This window comes from Nipponia nippon, unplaced genomic scaffold, assembly GCF_047370975.1.
Source record: "Nipponia nippon isolate SJK-2023a ecotype South Korea unplaced genomic scaffold, ASM4737097v1 scaffold_6, whole genome shotgun sequence".
Taxonomy (NCBI): domain Eukaryota; kingdom Metazoa; phylum Chordata; class Aves; order Pelecaniformes; family Threskiornithidae; genus Nipponia; species Nipponia nippon.
This window is the reverse complement of record NW_028262380.1, coordinates 26,992,849-27,013,302: the sequence shown is the minus strand read 5'-3', so window position 1 is coordinate 27,013,302 and position 20,454 is coordinate 26,992,849. Positions and strand designations below refer to the sequence as shown.

General features: G+C 42.0%; 1 protein-coding gene across 13 annotated transcripts in view; it reads right to left on the bottom strand.

Annotated features, from left to right (window-relative positions):
• Positions 1 to 20,454, bottom strand: part of LIMCH1 (LIM and calponin homology domains 1) — a 185,994-nt gene that overhangs the window by 9,355 nt on the left and 156,185 nt on the right. For all 13 annotated transcript variants that reach the window (XM_087736838.1, XM_087736840.1, XM_087736841.1 and 10 more), the window contains 10 exons: positions 15,055 to 15,148; positions 12,477 to 12,649; positions 11,693 to 11,810; positions 9,627 to 9,655; positions 8,515 to 8,598; positions 6,790 to 6,882; positions 5,731 to 5,835; positions 4,215 to 4,351; positions 3,305 to 3,417; positions 1,342 to 1,465 (listed from right to left, as the gene is read on the bottom strand). In XM_087736838.1, the coding sequence (XP_087592964.1) occupies positions 1,342 to 1,465; positions 3,305 to 3,417; positions 4,215 to 4,351; positions 5,731 to 5,835; positions 6,790 to 6,882; positions 8,515 to 8,598; positions 9,627 to 9,655; positions 11,693 to 11,810; positions 12,477 to 12,649; positions 15,055 to 15,148 (1,070 nt within the window). The remainder of the gene's footprint in view (positions 1 to 1,341; positions 1,466 to 3,304; positions 3,418 to 4,214; positions 4,352 to 5,730; positions 5,836 to 6,789; positions 6,883 to 8,514; positions 8,599 to 9,626; positions 9,656 to 11,692; positions 11,811 to 12,476; positions 12,650 to 15,054; positions 15,149 to 20,454) is intronic.

Here is a 20,454-nt window from a genome sequence, read left to right as displayed (position 1 = left end):
ACACAGGAGAGAAAATGCATTACTACAGCTGAAGAACAACTAAAATCAGAGGATTTGTGCTGACAATTTCCAGCTCTAAAAATTTTATCCAAGGAAAACAAGGTATAAATTCACTGTCCACTGCCATTTTGATACAATGAAAAATAGCACAATTTTTTGGTTCTGAGTCTTGGTCTGCCTGCTATTGCTCAATCAGATAATTCACAAGGTAATCAGCCATGTGCAGACTCCTGCCCACCTACCAACCCAACACAGCTCACACCATGACAAAGGAGGGTTAAGCCAAGGCACCTTGTACTCTCTGTTCTGTTCTGTGCACAGAAGCACACTGGCAGAGCAGATGCAGGGTAGTTGATGGAGGGTCTGTGCCTTTTACTGAGTAAAAAGGAAGCTACCAACACTGAAAAGTGGTTTATTGTTATTTGTGTCCATTCTACCCTGCAAAAATTTGGTGAGAAAAAACACAGATGTTTTTTGTTATCAGAAATCATAGGATCGATTCAACCTCTCACTGCTTAAAGCTCTTTACAGATTAAATAACAATTTTCTCAAACACACACAAGCAGTTTGTTATGAAGAATGGGTAATCAAACCTCAATCTACATTAGCTTTGACTGGATACAAGCTTCACAGAGGTAACATATCTTGCAGGAGACTGTGTTCATATATATGCTAATGAAAACAGATGTTCCTTTCTCTTTACAGAGATACACTTTTTGCAAATATTAGGTAAACATATCCCTTGTTTACTGAAAGAACTGGTGTTACTTTTTAGTAATGCTCACTCAAAAACACAAGGCAAAGCACCAGAGAAGAAAAAAACCTCACCAAATTTATAGCAGAAAGAAAATACAAATCTCTATATATCTTCTTTTAAAAGCTATAATCCTTAAAGAACTAGAAAGCAGCAACCAATGTGTGTTTAGAAGCTGGGGAATGAAGCTCTTGGATACCAACTTCAAAGAGGCAGACTTCTCCTGACATTCCCACCCTGATATTTAGCCATTTACTAGCTATAAATGTTTGTCTTAGGGACTTAAAACAGACGAAACACATGAACAGTTATGCAGACCAGTGTTTAAAGACCTAAGGAGACAGAAGACAGAGTATGGCAAGCAGGATGTGTCCTCCCTCGTGAAACTAGTTACTGGGGTACCCGTAATGAGAAATGAAGTGGATAAACAGCAGTCTTGGTGGGAAAGCCAGGAATCGAAGGTGTCTGCACAGTGCAGGACTACCCATGAAACTTAACTGATAAAGAATGCTGAGTAGGAATATAAAGGAGAACAGAGTGAGCAGGACTTCTCAACCTCTGTCATAACCTTTATTTTACATTCTCACCTCCTTGTTTCTCCTGCAGAGCTTGGCTGTTGTCCCGCACTCTGGCCCAGGAATGATCTCTGCCGAATGTCCTCTGCGCGATGCGGGGACTGCTTCATCAGCAACTGCTGATTCCAGGAGACGTCTACAATGGGAGGTGGAGAAATCTCAATACTTGTGATAAAATGCTTTTGTCAATACTTATAGACCAGCATAGCTTGTGGGCACACCATAAAGGAGACATGAGATGTACTGTTACTTAAAAATAAGTTCTTAGAAACCCCACACAAAGTTAGAGGCAGGCTCTGCTACACCAGAAGACATCTGTGGGACAACGTCCCCTTGCATTACCTTCACGTACACATGACCTACCCTGCTGTTGATTCTCAGTTTCTGAAGAGGGAAAGGGAGAGGTCAAACAGCTGTCCATAAATAGCACTTGGGAAAATAAAGTATTTCTGTCCTAAGGAAGGCAGCACCAGAGAAACAGAAACTTCCGTGGTGCCTGGAGATCCAAACTTCTCAATAGCAAGAGTTAAGAGGAAGGTGGTGTAGTCACTGCTTTCCATAAGCCTACTGATAAACAGATTTCTTCCCTTGTAATTTCCTTCTGTGTTTCAGATGGTTGCACAAGGCTCAGTGACAATAACAGCCTCCCAGCAATATGCAATGACCTGTGATACCCAGGCAGCCGACCATCCCATCTTAGAGACAGAGCACACTACCTGGATCCTTCCAGGTGAATTTTGTGGCTTGCAGGCTGGGGAGGGCCTTAACCTGTTCTGCACCAACCAGCCGGTTTAGAGGAGAAAAACTACTTCATTGGGGCCTACGAAAGGCCTATTACCTATTTTTCATATCAAGACAAAAAAAATCCTAGTCTTGATTATTTAGGGATTTAAGGAGAGAGCAAGGATGTTAAGGGGCAAGAAAGAAGCTGTCAGAATATTTGTAGAGAGCCAAGTTGATGAAGAGAACCTAGAAAAAAAGCCTGATTAGCAGAAGTTGTTAAGAACTGTCAAATCTTTGAAGTTTGTTCAATCAGTACTACAAATCCACAGGGATGGATTTCTGGGCAGCATCTTCTGTTTCCTTTATTTGAGAAACCTTTATCAGAGCACTAAGAACATAATAAAATTGTGAACAGGGAAAGCAAACCTGCTAAGTTTAACAAATTGAATTTGTGTTTGGAGCAAGTAGTAACACTGAAACCTTTTTTATACATAGACATTTCATTTTTTAGAATCATCAATTTTGATGCTAGACTGAAAACAAAAATCTAAAACTCAATTTCTTTAGTCCTACTTATTTACTCTCCACTGTTCACCTGCATGAGAGAATGATGCTGAATTAGTGAATTTGCCTCTTTTTAGGGTGACCCTGTTGACAGTAATGCTTTGGGGAAATTCCTTCATTCAAAAAACACCAATGTTTATGGGAACTTAACAAAATCTATACATTTTAAATGTCATCAGACATTTCTAATGACAAAATTGAGACAGGTGTCACTTTAGACAGCTTGGAATGGTTACACATCACAGGTAGTGATTTTTACTGGACTGAAATGGACATGAAGAATCTGATTAGCTATCAAAACACAAAAGAAATGTTGGAAATATGCTCTCTGTATCAAGATAAATCCTATATGTATGTAAGATTATGTAAAAGATGGAAGATAATTGTGTTTAATTACTACTGTGAACATGCAGGCCTATGAACAAGATTCCTACCTGCAGCTGAAATGTTCATCTCTGATGAAAACAAGATGATTTTAAATTTCACCTTAACATATTTATCTTTGCTAACAGAAAATAACTTTTGACTCTGAGACATTCAAATTTTGGATCTGAGACATTCAAATTTTGAAGATATATGCATACTGTTAATGTCCAAAATTCTTTGAGTTAGATTTCATGCCATTGTAATACCTGTGAGATTTCTATTTGGAAAAGAATACATGTGTATGAAGAGTCTTGACTCTCACCCTGAGTCAACGGCAGATTCAGCCTGGCAGGTGAGCTGCGCTCCATCACCGGCACCTGGTGCTCCTGTTCACCTCCTTTCAAGATACCCGTCTCTGGGTGCACTTTATTTCCACTGCCAATAAAAATAAGTCACGTTGTATAAATAATGCCAGCAAAAATGCCACCTAGAATATAATGGCAAAATCAGACTCTCAAATATCAGTCTATTTTTTGCAACAAGATTTTTCTTATTGTGTCAGCAATGACTAAACAATGAGGATAACCTGTCATGAATTAACGAGTCTCCAAACATGCCAAGTCTTCCCACTTCCCTCACACACTGCCACTTACATGCAGTAAAGATCATTCTGAATTTGTAGAAAATGGCTTCTTTGCCACAGAAACACCTTTTCTCAGTGTTCTCTATCCAGTGTTCAGCATCATCAGATGCTTCTCATCTTTGTGAAAGCTGTTATTAGCAGTTGGGCAAAGACCCGGACTTTGAACGCCATCTGGCAAGTTCGGGTACGGCACTTCTGAGATAGCCAGGCAATCTCACACAGATTCTGAGTGAAAATAGCTAGTGCACTTCTATTCCTCCAAATGGCTTGTGAAACTTGTACACAAGACACAGTGCAGTGCCGCACAGAGATGTCTGAGCTATCTAAGCTCTGACCTGGTTAATGCGACAGCCTTTCAGCAAAGCCGTATAATGAAAAGGCAAGCCGTCTGATATGCAAAACTAGCACTGCTCATAGCCATATATGCGTAAGCCTGTGGCAAGTGAATATTCATTGGAATATATTATACATATCACCAGGCCACTAGATGCTGATGCTCCAGCATTAATCATGGGCAGATGTGACATCCCAGAATTCTACAGAACACAAAGCTCCACAGGGCTAAGAAATGCTTAGGCTTGATGCATACCTCTTCTTTTCCTGCCAGAGGTCATTTTCCTTGCTTTTTGGAGATGGTATACTGTCCTGCTCCCAGAGCAGCTTTTTCTGCCTTGTAACTTCTTTTTGTTTGCCTTCCTCTGGAGAGCTGTTTGAATCAGATGTGTTCTAGAAGACAGCAGGGGAGGGAACAAGGAGCTTCCCTTGAATTCGGCATCAGCACATGCATGAGAAAGGCACAGGCTGCCCCCAGATATACCGTGCTGACACACCTTATTATCATAAAGAACATCTCACATTACACAGTGGAATCATTTGACCTTGGTAAGGCTAACTTTGGATTTAACAAAGACTTCAGCTAAAACAATCAACTAATTGTATTAAATTGAGCGCGAAACAAAAAAGTGCAGGACTGACCAATTATGAGATGGTGTTCAGGATGACAAAATAAAACTTGCCGCTACACATTTTTGGCAGAAATCCTTGAATGACTTTGAGAGTCTAGACAGCCTCCCATTGGACTTGGAAGGACTTTGTGAGGGACCTCAGCTTCTTGACTCTGCCAGGAGGCAGAGCATTATTCACATGCTCTGGGCATTCTCAAATGGCAACACAAGTACTACTTCGAAATGGTACTGGAGTGGGTCATACCTGGCTGGTGGAGCTTCAGTAAGCCATGGCATGAGATCCTTCACTTCTGGGTGCAGGTACTGCCCTCAACATGGCATAAGCAACTCCATCCAGGAAGTTACTGCTACATAGCCATGTGGAAAAAGGGCCATAGCTGATGCCACTGCACAAGGATGAGTGATAAGAGGGGGCAGGAGGGGTGAGAGGAGAACCAGATGATACAGTACTCCTAATCCCAGAGTTGAATGGAAAAAGGCAGATGTCTTCTTTGGTGTGGGTGCCTTAGGCAGGAGAAAGCTAAGTCTGGGAATCCCACATCTACTGATCTCACCTGGGGTATCATTCTCTGATCTCTGGCAAACATTTAATTAGATGCTAGATGCATCGAGTTAAACATTTTGTGCCACATAAGCCAAAAGAGAGTAGAGAGTAAACATTCCTCTGTTCATTTTGCTGCTTTCTAGGAGGGATGTTGCAAGAAAAAAGGAGGAAAGTGGGGAGGCAGGATTTAGTTTCATCTCAGATATGCTTACAGCACTGTCTTACACTCAAGATTTTGGATGCAGGGAACTCACTTCAGATTTTGTTGGCTTTGAGAAGGTAGTTAAAACAAATATCAACAGGTGATTGTTTTTTTCACAGCACCAGTTAAAGAAGAGAAGCAGCTGCAAAGAGAGGAAGTATCACCCTCTGCTCTAGCCCAAAATAGGATGGTAGCAGTTTGCTTGGGCGTATGGCTCTTCAGCTGTAAAAATATACAAACTACAGCACTCTGAGGTATCACCAGCTATGGAAAGGATCCAGGGAATACTCTTACTCTTACTGTTCCCAGACTTTGTTAGCCTTTAGTGAAGAATGAAACTTAGCACTTTAGATAGCTTAGTCTTTATTGCCTTACTAATCCATGAGAAACTCACCGCTGTCTTGTTTCCTTCAGTGGTAGAGGAAGAGGAGGAGAGGAGCTCAGCAGAGTTTGAAGAAACAATGAATGGAACTACAGTATCCTCAATTATCTTACGTTCCTAAAAAAAAAGAGGATTAGGAGAGAGCACGGGTTAAAAGTACAGAATGTCAACTATGAGCTTAAAAAGTACAATCATAAAGTTTGGCTACACACTCACATTTAGATGGCTAGATAAGGACCTGTGGTACCAAGAATAATGGTTAACACCTCAATTTTTAATTTGCTTTAAGGTTTTGCACTCCCTTTCCTTTCACCATAACCATCTTTGAGATGGGATGTCCAAAACTGGAAAGAATATTTCACTTGGGATGGCACCACTGTTTCTCAAAACACTAGTCTATTACATTTAATATAAAAATATGGTACATAAGAAATTTCTTCTGAAAGTTGAAAAAAAAAAATTCTTGCTCAGATCATGAGTATGGCCCTCAAGCACAGATGATAAGACATCAATTTGTATAATGTACAACTAGTCAAACTGAAGACACGAATATTTTCCGATTTCCTGCAATAATGACCCACATACGACAGAAGAAAACCACTATCTTCTATATGGTTAATATTCTACAACTACAAGCTTTGAACATTTCCTGTGATTTTTTTTGAAAAACAAGGCCAGTTTACAAAACATCTACATGATCAAGCCCAAGGCAGACAACAATTTCATCTGGAGTTCCACCAAGTTCAGACACCAAGTATATGCCAAAACGCACAAGGCTCTGCCTCTGGAGGGAAGTCTGAGTGTGCCCAGACACAACCACACTGACTCATTCTGACTTGCACAGCAATTAGACACCTCCACCTATGCGGAGGTTCTGAGGATACCTGTCTAAATATTTAAATATTTTTCCTCAGTGCCTATGGTAGTGTTTAAGAGAAACAATCCTGAGAATTCAGCCTTGAGGAGGCTTTTCATTAATTAATTTAGGTATGGGATTTTTTTAGTTATGTAAGTCGGTGCATTTAAATACAAAAAAAGTCAATAAACAACCTCCTCCTCCTCGCCTTATACCTCCTCGTAGTATCTACGCTCCTCCTCTTCAACTTCTCTCTGGGCCTTTTCCCATTCCTCTTTCAGCTTGTCCTGCTCCTTCTGATACTTCTCCTGTAAGAAGATACAAACACAGGTAAATTCAGAGCATTCCTTATTAGGAGTAAATTCTGTAGTATCTCCGCAGTGAAAATGAACCTGCTAAGAGTGGTTTAATCAGAAATAGGATGAAATAGGCAGATAAAAATTTGAAACATCCATGGGTGTCAGAAAAAGCTTCTTTTCTTCCTCTCCCCACTTGTTTCTAGCACTTACATTTAACACCTTCAAACCATAAGGAACTTATAACATACTAGAAGAATTTTAATTTGTTAGAAGTTTTTATATCTTTGGTCAGAAATGAAATTTATGCTCAATATTTTCAATAATTCCTTTTTTGTTATACAGTATGTAGAGTTCCAAAAAGCTGTCACACACCCCAAAACACTTGGGGGTGGATTTTACATTAACAGCTTAACAAAGTAGCATATAAACAAGCGGGTTTTGCAGATACTGGTACTAATTTAAGAGAGATGCAAGTACAATTAATGAATGATGAATACCTGTGCAAGTTTAAAAGATAAATGAATAGTGTGTAAAGGTTTGAAGAGGGTAAGCTTATAATCAGCAAAGTAGTTTATTTTCATCCTTGATGGAATTATTTCTTGAGAATTGTTTTCACACAGTTTTGCATGAAAAAGTATCTCAAAGAGATCCTGAAAATTGCTTGATAGAACTGGTTTGAATATGGGGAAGAATGGTGACTTCCATATCCCTTTTACACCAGTTCCAACTTCTGTTCAAATTAGAAACCACATCGGCCTAATCCAGAAGAGATGCATTCACTGTTGAGAGAACACCCACATATGCCAGAAAAGTTATGATGAGAATTTTACACCATTTTAAGAGGAAACAACCGTATTAGCTAAAAATAAATAATCTCAAGAAAGCAGTAGAGAGACACACAAGTCATTCTTAAAATATGAAAATACTCCATTTTATTATTCTCCATCCTTTGACAGTTTGCTCTTCTGTTGCATGGAGGAAAGATATGATTTCTTTGGGACCAAACCTAATCACAGTTTCAAAAGATACTACTGACTGACAGGGAAATTAGAGTTCTCAGGGCCACTGCACTTCTCCCAACTAGGACACAAAACCAGACCTTTTACAGCTTACTCTACCACTAGGCAAAAACAGTGGTTGTTTTGAGGGTGTTTCCCCCCCTCACAAAAAGACCTCAACCCCTTTGTGTCCAAATTTAGCTTGATGTTTTCCAAGAAGAACCTGTGAGCAAAGCAGATATCTACAAAAATCTATTAAGACCATCATTTTAAAGAAGAGTTGCATAGGCATCAGGGTCAGCAAAATACCAGTCTTGAGAAAAAGGCTCCAAGTAATTAAGTCTCACAGTCTATGCTCAACATACTTTAAATACAGTTGAGGATCAACATTTGGTTTAACTCTGCACTGGAATGCAGAACTAAGTGCTTTCGGTCTTCCCAGGGAGCGGGGAAGGGAGATGTTAAGAGTGCCCAAACCACAGAGAATGTGTGTATATGCTCATGTTCTTATTCATCTGCCACAGAATTTGCTCAAGCATCCACAGGGGATGTGGAAGACATGACATGAAATGCCCAACTTTTGTCCAAAGGGACAATTCAACACCTGAGCTACACGGTGGAAGAAATGTAGTTTCTTCCTCACCTGAAGCAAGCGTTCTTGCTCATGCTGCCACCTTTCCTGGCGCTTTCGCTCTTCTTCCGGATCCCAGGACCAGGAATTGAAACGCTTGCATGAAGGAAAACCAAGCTATTAGACTTTAACACTGTACTTCACAAGGCTACCAAGAAAGCTGCAGTTCATCTGGACCACCCCTGGCAGCAATGTTAAAACGGGAAATTGAGAAGTAGATAATGGGTCTCTCAGTTAGCAGATAATATTCTTAGCTTCATTGACACTTGGGATTGCCCACAGGTATCCAAATGATAAAATAATAATTTGGTTTCCAAAGGCAGGCTTGGGAAAATTCAACTGGAGGGGAAAAAAAGAAAAAAAGATCTGAAAGAAAGCTCTAAGCAGCACTGAACAGAGATACCTGCAGGTACTCAAATTTAAAGAAAATATCTATTTTTCTTTTCTATAATCTTCTGTGCAACATGCAAAGCAATTTGTGATTGTAAAATATATTCTCGCATTTCACATAGCTGCCAGCACAACAGCCTATAGCCTTGTTCTAAATTTTTATCCATAATGAAATAAAATCTCAGGCTTCAGTAAGGATCCCATTACATGATACATTTGCATGTTTAAAATCCTTATAATCAAGGGCAATTTTAGACACTTGATGTCATATTCCTTTCCACTAAGAGTCATATTAGAATCTGATAGGAAGAAATTATGTCTATTTTTACGTGACAAACAGAATATGAAATACTGTGTACTTCAGTTAGCATTGGTGGTGGTTTGTTTGGTTTTTTTTTTCCACTGGGGAGACAGCAGAGTTGTGGTCTCTAATTTCCATGCATTTAAAGTAGAATGGATAACTTGGAGTTACATATTATTTTGAGATTATGAAGCTTTAGTGGTTCCAGCAAATCAGTACTGTATAGCTAGCATTCCTTCTGGGCAAGGGAAGAACACATAAATTACAGATTCAGACCAGGTCTTGATTTGGGTTGTATTTTTTCTCTCCCATTTCCATGAGAAAAAAAATTCTCATGCTGATTTGGGGATGTTACAAGACAGTTTGCATAAAAAATTCACTTTTGCTAAAGATGTATCTCTAAAACAAATAACAATGCAAAAAAGGTACTCACGTTTGATTTGTCACCACTATCAGAATCAGCTAGTAAAAAAATAGAAAAAGGAAAAATTAAATTTAACACAGCAAAATGTGCTTAGCCTGCAATTAAAGCTATATTGTATCTGTATAAAAAAGCTTCATGTTAGTTTCCTATTTGCTCCCACAACCAAATGCAAGGACGAATTGCAAGCAAATAAACCAGAAAAACAGATTACACCCATCACCAACAAAACTACTTTTTATCTGGGTATAGAGGAGCACAGTATTAACTAACATCAGGTTCTACTCTACCACTAGCTAATGCCATCTACTTCTGGCCACAGACGTTAGCAGTGTTCAGACTCCGAGTGTTACCTACTTTGATCTACTTTTCCCTTCATGATTCAGTGCAAGGAAGGAAAAAGCACAGCAAAGCTAAAAGGATGGGACTACACTATTCGAGAGCCACAGTTACGAAGAGAACCATTGCCATTTTCTATCCAAATGTCTTTGAATTAGGCTGATTTAAAGAAATTAAGGAAAAGGTATTTATAGGCAGGTGATTTCATTTGGGTGCCTGAAACCAGAGCATCACAACAACGTGCAACCCAACAGCTCTTTGTCAACTGTGCAGCAGGAATAGACACTTTCTACGAAAGCGAGAGGTAGAACAAGTTCCCCGTGATCATCGGCTTTCACCCCCGCCCCACGTCCGAAGACACCTATGACTGGAGGCAGCAGAAGGGCTGAAGCTGGTCTTAGCGCTGCATTTACCTGACTGCGAGAAAAACTGTGAGCGTCGCCAGTTGTTGCGAACCCTAAGCGGAACCGCGGCCCCGTGGGGCGGCTCTGCAGGCAATGGCACGGAGACAAAACAAGAAACACAGCGCGGTCAAAGGGCGATGATGGACTCTCAGACCCGAGCCGCCTCGGCCACGAGAGGGATTTTGACTACAATCTCTTTGGCCCATCGCACCTAGTTTACAATGGACCTGCAGATCACACGGACTGCTCGTATATAAATGCTGCTGTTGTAACATGGCACCTAACCTCACATGAGAGCCCAGGCCAACCAATGCTAGTCAAGGGCAGCCACCCCTTCAAGTCTTTGCATGGTGCTCGCATTCATTCCTATTGCAGATACACGTTTTAAAGGATTCTGGGATTCTTTCAGTGCTTTACGTGCTGTGAACACTAGAGAGCAGCCAAGTGTTTCAGCATCACTCAGAAAGCAGGTGAGAGACCTACAATCTGTTACTTGATGTTTGGATTGATTCATGCCTAGCATAAAATGATGTTGTTCTCAAAGCCTATTTGGAAAGCACCCCCCACTTAAAACAAGTGAGACTTCTATTCCTTTTCAGACAATCCTGTCCTCCACAGTGGATCACCTTCAGTAGTTTCAATCTTGAAAACACTATGATAATCAGTATATTAACTATACATAAACTAACAACCTAGTAAGTTCTCAGGGGGAAGAAAACTTCGGATGATTTTTCTCTCTCTTTCTTTCACAATACCTAGAGATATGCATCTCTAAAATCAATATAAAATCAAACTACTAAACACTATCAATCTCAAGCAAAACTTTGTCATGAAGGCAAAAAAAAAAAGTTGTGCTTTGCAAGAACTCATGATAGGCACAGGTCCAATTGAGGGATGTGGCCCGATACACGTATTGTTCATCTATGAAAAGGATGGCCACACGAGCAGCTGAGTGCAGAAGTTATCTCCAGACGTTTTTATTGTGAGTAAAACCAATTGCTAAGCCATTTTCATCTGTGAGCAGCAGTACTATTAAAATATAATCCTCATTGACATTATACAGCTTTTATTGCTAGGCCAGGTAAGTGCAAGACAGGGCTCTCCCTGTACCCCTCCGTTGTGTCACATTTCTGTTATTGTGTTTAAGGGGAACAGCCAAGAGAGTCCTTTGCATCACAGAAGCCACACTACCAATATCAGTCAGGTGAAAAACTAGAAAATAACAATTTAGCTTCAAAACCATCCAGGTCATTGATTAGGCACTTCTCCCTGAACACCACACACACATATACCCGGTTACTGTCCAGCTGAGTTCTCCAAATGCTCTTTGCTCACCTGGTAGACCAGAATTCTGCAGAGTAACTTGGCTGGTCTCAGGTAGTTTCTTTAAAAATGGCAACACTACACTTCCCTCTAGTTCCAGGGCTTTTGGTTTCATCACCTGTTCAGACTTCTGGGAGAGAAAACAGCATTCAAAAATCAGCAGGTTCAATCCAAGGTTAACTTAAACCCTTTCTACTTATTTTCTGAATCAATGTTATCAAAGATGAAGCCTCTGTCTCCAGAATTACAACATGGAGTTGCAGTACTGAAGTCCTGGAAATAACTAGTAGCTGTTTGCTGTTGACATTCACACTGCCCTGCACACCAAAGCCGATCCTAACCCAGGACCAACATCTAACTTACCTGACAGAGCAGTATGGTCATGGACATTTGTTACCTCTGCCACCACCTGCATTTGTTCAGCACTTCAAGAGGACCAAGAGGGTAAGCTCCACTCCCTACACCTTCTGGATACTCTGTCCTCCCAACACGTGGTGGGACCGGGGTTTGCAGGTTAAGTTCTCATTTCTGCTCCAGCCAGTTTACAGGTTCAAATGCTACAAACAGACACTGGGGAGTTCCTTTCAATGGGGAACTCTCTGATGACCATAGGATTTGGCACAGAAACCATCCTTCAGGGTCATTCCCTGGCAGACTGTTTTGAACGAACTCCTGAAGTGACATTATATAAAGAAAAATACCAATTTGCACAATAAACATTTCCATGTGAGATCTTTCTTTTTTTGTTGTTTTTTTGTTTTGTTTTCCACTCCCTCTCTTTCTTGCCTGTACATACCTCCGGTGTAGCAGGGAGCTCTGCTTCCTTCTGCTGCTCCATTTCAGGTTTCTTCACATTTTTCTCACTTGAAGCAGCTTCCTCTGAAGGGACAGGACTGGGAAGAAATTCTAATCTCTTCACAACAGGGCTGGCACAAGCTGCAGTTGACTTGAATTGCTTTTGATCTGAACCTAATCCACACATACAAGAAATAATGTTGCAATGTTAAGACATTTTTTCCAATAAAATGTAGACCTATTTCTTACAATCTGATTTCTTACTGGATATACTGTGAGCCCATAAACTGGATGTTTTGAAAAAATAATCTCCTTTCTTCAACACAGGCAAAATTCATCTCTCAGAGAAGACAAGGCTTTAAGGGTGAAATTCACCTGACAAAATGTAGGTGCTTACACTTGACTTGGGCATCATGGTCAACAAAAACAGAGGCAGTTCTTGGGAAGAGTCACCCAAACTATTTCAGACACTCCTCTTTGGCTGAGATGAGCTGTAACCTACAACGTGCCTACTGAGGTATAGATCTCTTTACTGAAGTCGTGTGATGAATCTTATCCTAAGATGCTATCCAGACAAGTAGCTATACCATAATTAACACGGTCTCACTGTCAGCACTGGAGGACATTCCAGCTTGCCTGTTTCTACTAAACCATGGCAGTCAAGCATCAGACAGCAAACAAATTGTGCTAACATGAAGCCTTGGACTGGAATAATCTAGTTGTCATTCAGTTCTTAAAAAAACCCAAGAAGTTGATGCTGGTATACAGGAGAAGGGATGAGGAGCTCACAGGTCTACAGCTGAGGACTGCGACAGCTAAACTACTGTCAGCTGGTACCACCACTGGAAACAGAGCAGTTTCCAGCATCCCAGGCAGTGCACAAGCACTCAGACATCTCTCTAACTTCCTAGAGCAGAATCTCAGCTTCAGATCCTGTCCCCTCTCCAAACACGGTAGCAGCAGCAGCTTCCAAATGTACCTTTGTTGACAAGCTAGGAGAGTGAGCTAAGAGAGATGCACCCCAAGGCTCCACTAAGAACCTGCACACGAGCAAAGACAAGAGTTGCTCCTGCTGCAAGGCAGATGCATACCACTTTGGAGCAGCTTCCACACCATTAGTGGCATAGGGGTCACAGCATGGAAGTATGTGGCTTGTACTGAACAGCAGAGGAGGTTGCATATTCTACAAGAAGGTCACACAGTTTGGACCACATCTATCCCTCCAAAGCAGACATAATGAAAACCCATGTTCCTTTACCATGTCAATTTTTGCAATGCTATCTCAGTTTTCCTTGCCAGCCAATATTAAACTTTGCTATCAATACTTAATGTTTAGCATTTCTCACAGGTGTGGAGCCTGACACAAGGTGGCTTTGTGATTTGTAGACAAGTATCACCAGCTCATCACTGCTGACTCTTGAGAGGAGAATTTGGTTGGTTCACCACAAGATTGCAGCTTCTACATCACCTGCCAGGTGCAATTTAAGATTGTTAACCTCTGTGCTTTGGCATCTAAGAGTCAAAGTAATTAAGTCAGCTGATGAGCCCTTGCTAACAGTCCATGTGCTTCAGAGTCTTGCAGCACATCAAGAAAAGGCTGGATATGCTTCTCATCTTGGGGGAACAGTACCTCATTGATGTTTGAGGGCAAAGCTCAATTGTTTAAGTCACATTTATCTTCAACAAATAGGAGCATTATGCTTATATACCAATTACAGCCAGAGGTCTCATTTAAATACCTACTTCGAATAGTGCTTTTTACTTACCCATACCAAGCTGAACTTTGATAGACCCATTTTTAAAAAATGAACAACAAAAAAAGATCATGAACTTAGTATGTTAGTAGGCAGTAGATAATATACCTACTCAAAGATAATGTTTCAGAAAAACCCTTTTGAGGAAAATACCTTCAAATTTTACCAGCAAATTCCTTTCCCCAGATTAGGAATCATGCATAAAGGCTTTAAAGCAGAAAATCAGGACCGTGCACAATACTGTCCATTTAAAGCCCCTATAGGGACTTAAGTGCCCCTTCTTATTCTCCTTCCCCACTTCTTAATGTCTTGGGGGAAAACAAAGTGTTAAACAGAAGCTATTACACTGATAGTTTCTGCCCTGATTGCTTTCTGGTTACAGCACACTGTGGCACCAACTCTTCAGGCACACAATCAGCAAAGCAGACAACTCACATCCCAGGCAACGTGCAGTCAGGTGTGTTGTTTCAACCACAGAATGACAGAACAGCCCACGTTGGAAGGGATCTCGAAAGATCATCTGGTCCCACCTTTCGTGGGAAAGGGAGCCTCAATGAGATTATCTAGCACCCTGTTCAGTCACACCTTGAAAACCTCCAGCCATGGGGACTCTACCATGTCCCTGGGGAGGTTGTTGCGCTGAATGATCGTTCTTATTGTAAAAAATTTCTTTCTTACGTTGAGATTTCTGACATCTTCTGCATTTTCTAATAAACCCTCTTGGTGCCGCTGCAAATGCACTTATCGGACTCCTGCTGCAGGCTGGGCCTAAACCCCAGCCTGGGGTGGGCAAGGGCACGGGCAAGGGCAGCAGCAGCAACCCACCTGGGGACGGGCATGCCAGGCTCACAGGTCCCGCACTTCCAGGGCCAGCCTCGACCTGCTTGCTGGCAGGTCTATCTGCTTCCACCGGGGAGGCCTGCAGAGAATAATACAGTAGAAACAGTGAGTACCCTGGAAATAAAAGTGTGTGTTAATTCCTCAAGGCAGTACTTGCTGCTTCTTTGTAACGTGTTTCAACCAGACTGGTTTAGAGCTCAGCAGGGAACTGGGGACTACATTTCGGAGCAGTACATGCAGCTTAGGTGTTGAATCACTGGGCTTTAATCTCCTTTTCAAACTGTTCATCAGCAACCATCATGCAGTTGGTTTGGAATAGCTCCTACAAGCTTTTAAAATTGTAGGATATCTTGGATTGTGTTAGCTGGAGATAAGCATACATTTTACCCCTAGTTTCCTCTTCCAGAATAACACAAAAACGTATGCATTAGTGAATACATAGCACGTTCTAGGGTTTGAAAAGTGGCAAAGTAATTAAATACTTCCTTTATTTCATGGTTGTCTAAACAATCTGTTATCTGAAGGGAAAAGCCAGAGTCAGTATTAAAGGTAATGAAATACTTGGAGCACTATTAAGAGAGGACTGAAAAAATATGGTGAGAGCGTATCAAGCCAATAATCCAAATCCCTTTGAAAAGCCAGCTTCCTGACCCAGCACAAGGCTGCTGCAGAGCTAAAACCACACTGCAAAAACAAGGGTAGCGCTTTAGCTGATAACTTTAGCAGCTTCCATCATATATCTGCTTTCCCAGTAGGCAAATCAAGAAAAATCTGCAGCAAACTGATCAGCCACTGCACAGTGCTTCTAATGCATGAAAGATCTACAAAATGGCACATTCAACAGAGGAAAATAAAAAAAAAAAGACTACTCTTAGAAATAAAAAGTAACGTATTTCAGAAGTAGTCTATTGTAGACTTGCTTTCCTATAGTCCTCCCACCCCTCCATCTTATTAACAGCTGCAAGGGAGGAAATCTGATGAAATTTCCTCTTTTCTGGGGGCAGGATTCAGACCTCCATCTTCTACATGGATCCTGTTTCCCATCTCCACAGACCCACATGAGCCTACAGCCCCTCATCCATCTGAGCCCGATGAAGAGCAGACCTGGGCTCTCAGAGCTTAGTCATCGTGGACGTCTGCTGGCAGTGCCAACAGGACGCCAACGCCTGTGGACACACTTTGTCTCCAGAGAACTTTGCTGTCGGCAGTGCTCGGGAATCCTTGCCTCTCTTCTCCTCTCTGGAGGAAGGCATGCTCCGGAGAGAGGCTGGGAATGTGTCTGGGAAGATGCCCTGTGAGAAAATGGTGAGGACTGGTGCGGGGCCATGGCCAGGAGCAGCAACCCAGGCAAGCGTGGTGGGCAGTGAGCAGTGCTGGAAACAACAGAAGGAGCCCCCAGCTGCCAAAGGCTGTGCCGCCACATCGCAGCAGGACAGGCGCCGGATCGCAGCCATGAGCCTCTAGAAGTGGCAGCGCGTCTCCTCCGGCGCCTGCTGGGGCTGGCTGCCCGCTGTCCTCCCCTCCGCCCAGCGCTTTCCACTGCACCCTCACCTCCGCCCACCCGAATCCTCTGCCCCAGGCAAGGCATGGGACACACAGAATCATAGAATCGTTTAGGTTGGAAAAGGCCCTTAAGATCCTCGAGTCCAACCATTAATCTAGCACTGCCAACTCTACCACTAAACCATGTCCCTAAGCACCAGATCTACCCGTCTTCTAAATACCTCCAGGGATGGGGACTCAACCACTTCCCCAGGCAGACTGTTCCAATGCTTGACAACCCTTTCAGTGAAGAAATTTTTCCTAATATCCAGCCTAAACCTCTCCTGGCACAACTTGAGGCCGTCTCCTCTTGTTCTATCGCTTGTTACTTGGGAGAAGAGACCGACCCCCACCTCGCTACAACCTCCTTTCAGGTAGTTGTAGAGAGCAATAAGGTCTCCCCTCAGCCTCCTCTTCTCCAGACTAAACAACCCCAGTTCCCTCAGCCACTCCTTATAGGACTTGTTCTCTACACCCCTGACCAGCTTCATTGCTCTTCTTTGGACATGTCGCCCTCCTGCCTAGAAGTGATTCTCAAACTGGACAAGGCAGAGGTGAAATACACACTCCAAAAAGGCAGCATGGAAAGTTTGAGGACCTCCTCTCCACCATGTCCACCTGTGAGCGTGCCTACACCAAGAGCAAACAAGGCACAGAGCTCCCCCTCTATGTGTCACACGCTCCAAGGAGGGGCGGTCACTGGAGACGAAGAACAGGCTAAAAAACAGACCCCAGAGAAATGCTCCAAAGACTGCGAGTCCCGTGCCCCAGAGATTTGCCCCTTGCCATTCTGTTGCTTTTTTCTCCTGTATAACCCCCCCCCTTCTTTCCCCAGCCCATCTTCATGCCAGCCTGCGTTTCAGTGAGAGCTTTCTTACTGAAAGCCCCAGCAGAACACTGCAACTAAAGAAAATGTCTCCTTCAGCCTCAGTTCTGGCTCCTGACACGACAGCAGCAGGGGAGAAGCTACTGGAAACCCTTCCCAACTTTGCTCAATGCAGAAATAAGTATTTCTTTTCTCCACGAGGACAGCCAGGCAACATAACAGGCTGTCCAGACAGGCTGTGCCACCTCCATCCTCAGAGGTTTTCAAGACTCGAATGATCAAGCCCTTAGCAACCCAGTCTGATCTCATGCCTGATCCTGCTTTGAGCAGAAGACTCAGCTAGAGACCTACAACCTGAATTATTCTGTCATTCCACAACCTACAAAACTCCATTAAACCTAAACAAATGGCTATTATCGAGAGCTCAGGGTTTGCCCTAAACAAGGTAGATTTTAACTGGAAAAGCACGAGGCATCTACCCAACAACTCTACCTGGTGCTCCAAAGCCTAAGCCCTTCCAAAGAAATTGTTGTAAATTTCAATTGTTAATGTTTATATTGTTATTTTTGGTAAAGCAATGGAACTCACCCTCCACTCTCAAAAAAGCAACTGTCCAAATGGAAAAGTAAAAAAAAAAAAAAAAAAAAAAAGTTCAGCTTATATTCAACCTCAGAGGCTTTAGAGCTATGTGATAAACCAGGGCAGATTCAGAAAGGGTTAAACAGCATTACATACACCCAGGGAAGTCAAGTGCCCATGGCAGCTGGAGCTGGGGAAAGAGCACAAACGCACTGGCCTCTCAGAGGGTTTAAAAAACTCAGTGAATGCACAGACATGAGGCATTTTTATCACCTCTAGGTCTAGAGTTATCTCAGGAACCTAAATACAGTGCTGTGTCATGTAGCTATCCTGCACAAGTGCAATAACTAAATCTACCCATAACCTATATACCTGGTTCAACCTCCTGGATAGACATAGATGTTATTTATAGAAATTCTTTCAAAGAGGAGTAAAAAAAAAAGAGCAAGCTACTACTCGCTGCAGGAAAATTGAATTTTGCAATGGCATGCTGAAGAAGTTCTGTTACTGCTCACGAGACGTGACTCTTCCTCCTCCCTCTGCTGAGCAATTAAATGCTAGCAACAGACAGCTAAAAATATAAAACTGATTAGTAAGTAATTTATAAAAAAATTAAGTCAACTTCACTGGGGAACCTTCTCATTCCCAGTATATCTAATTCTATTTATAATACCAATATCCACAGGTATATGATACATTTAAGAAAATTCTTGTACTGATATAGCCCATAAAACGTCTTCTCTCCCACAGACTACCATCATTCACTTTTCATAAATATTTTGTAATCAAATGATGTTGCCACTGTACATGAAAAAGGCATATAAGCATTTTGTTGTACCTAAGAAGATCATATTTTGACACGGACACTGAAAAACTGAGCAACTTGGCGAGTGACGTTTCTGAGGTGTTTCAGAGGAGCTCTCAGGCTTTGGGATGAAGGACCGGACCCACACAGACTTTCGGCACCACCCCACTGCAGCCACACGCATTCGTGTGGGCAGAGGCGTCATTCTGCAGGACCACAGAGCCACTTCATACGCTGGCGCTGCTGCAGGTACCTATGAGGGAAGGTCACACAACACCTGCTGGTCCACCGCCAGAGGCGAAGAAGCCTTCAAGGGAAGCAGGAAAAACCTTGCTGCCTAGGGGCTGTGGTTATCTCTGCCCCCAGATCCAGGCTGGTGTGAATACTCTGTCTCATTAACTCCTGAAAAACTGAAGAATGCTGTCTACTTGGATTGGTGTTTTTATTACCCCATGCATCTAGCTACCCAGGAGTTAAAGTGAAGAGGACAAGTTCTGCTAACCTCAGTTCTGCTAACCAAGGTATCCATTTAACAAAGACACAAGCACAGCTGACAATACAGTGTTACCAAACACCTATTAGACATGAAAATAAATGAGTTCAGTTTGTGGCAGATAGGATTTTTATCCCATAAACTAGGATATCAGTCCAAGTATTTCTTTAATTAAGACGATACAAGCCAGGAATAGCCACATTGTCTATTGCTGTGGCAGAAACTACGTCCTTACAAAACCCTAAAAATACAATAACTGGGAACTCCTAAAACGTGGCACATCACAACTACTACAAGAATTCAAACTCCAAAGGAAGTTACAGTAGAACTTTATTAACCCTTACTGTAAATTAAATCAAAACGTAGGCCAGTTAACACTACTTGTACACAAAATCATATGAAATACCATTACTGTATTTTCTATGAAAATATGACAAAACAAGCTGTCTGGAACCAGACTTTCTTCACTGAAAGAGTAGTCAGGCACTGGAATAGGCTGCCCAGGGAAGTGGTTGAGTCTCCATCCCTGGAGGCATTTAAAAGACGTGTAGATGTGGTGCTTGAGGACATGGTTTAGGGGTGGACTTGGCAGTGATAGGTTAATGGTTGGACTTGATGATCTTAAGGGCCTTTTCCAACCTTAATGATTCTATGATTCTATGAACCAGCAAGAATGCAGAGATATTGGAAAGAATCAGGTTAGAACTACAGTTTAAATTCTGTAAAATCACTCAGGAATGAAACTGATTGCAGTATCAACAGCCACATATAGAAACTGCCTGACATGTCTCAATCAGACTTCTGTGATTGAAATTGTACACGTATCATTGACTTTAAAATTTTCATATGATGACTTCCTCATCAAAGCTAGCGTTTTCTGTTGTTGTAAGTGGTAACGCTGGCATGACCTTGGGCTGCCAGAGCTAAGTGCCTTGCATGCTATGCCAGTATAGTACTACAGCCAGAACACTGTTCTGACACATTAAGTCATCTGCCTCATCTGGCAGCTATATAATGCTATACTCAGGCCAGCTATACAACCAAAGATCAGCGTGGATCAGTAATTGACAAAGAAGACTTGAAAGTGTCGCAAGAAATAGTGTTAAGTATTCCTGCTAGTCATTTTTCTAGAGTTATTAC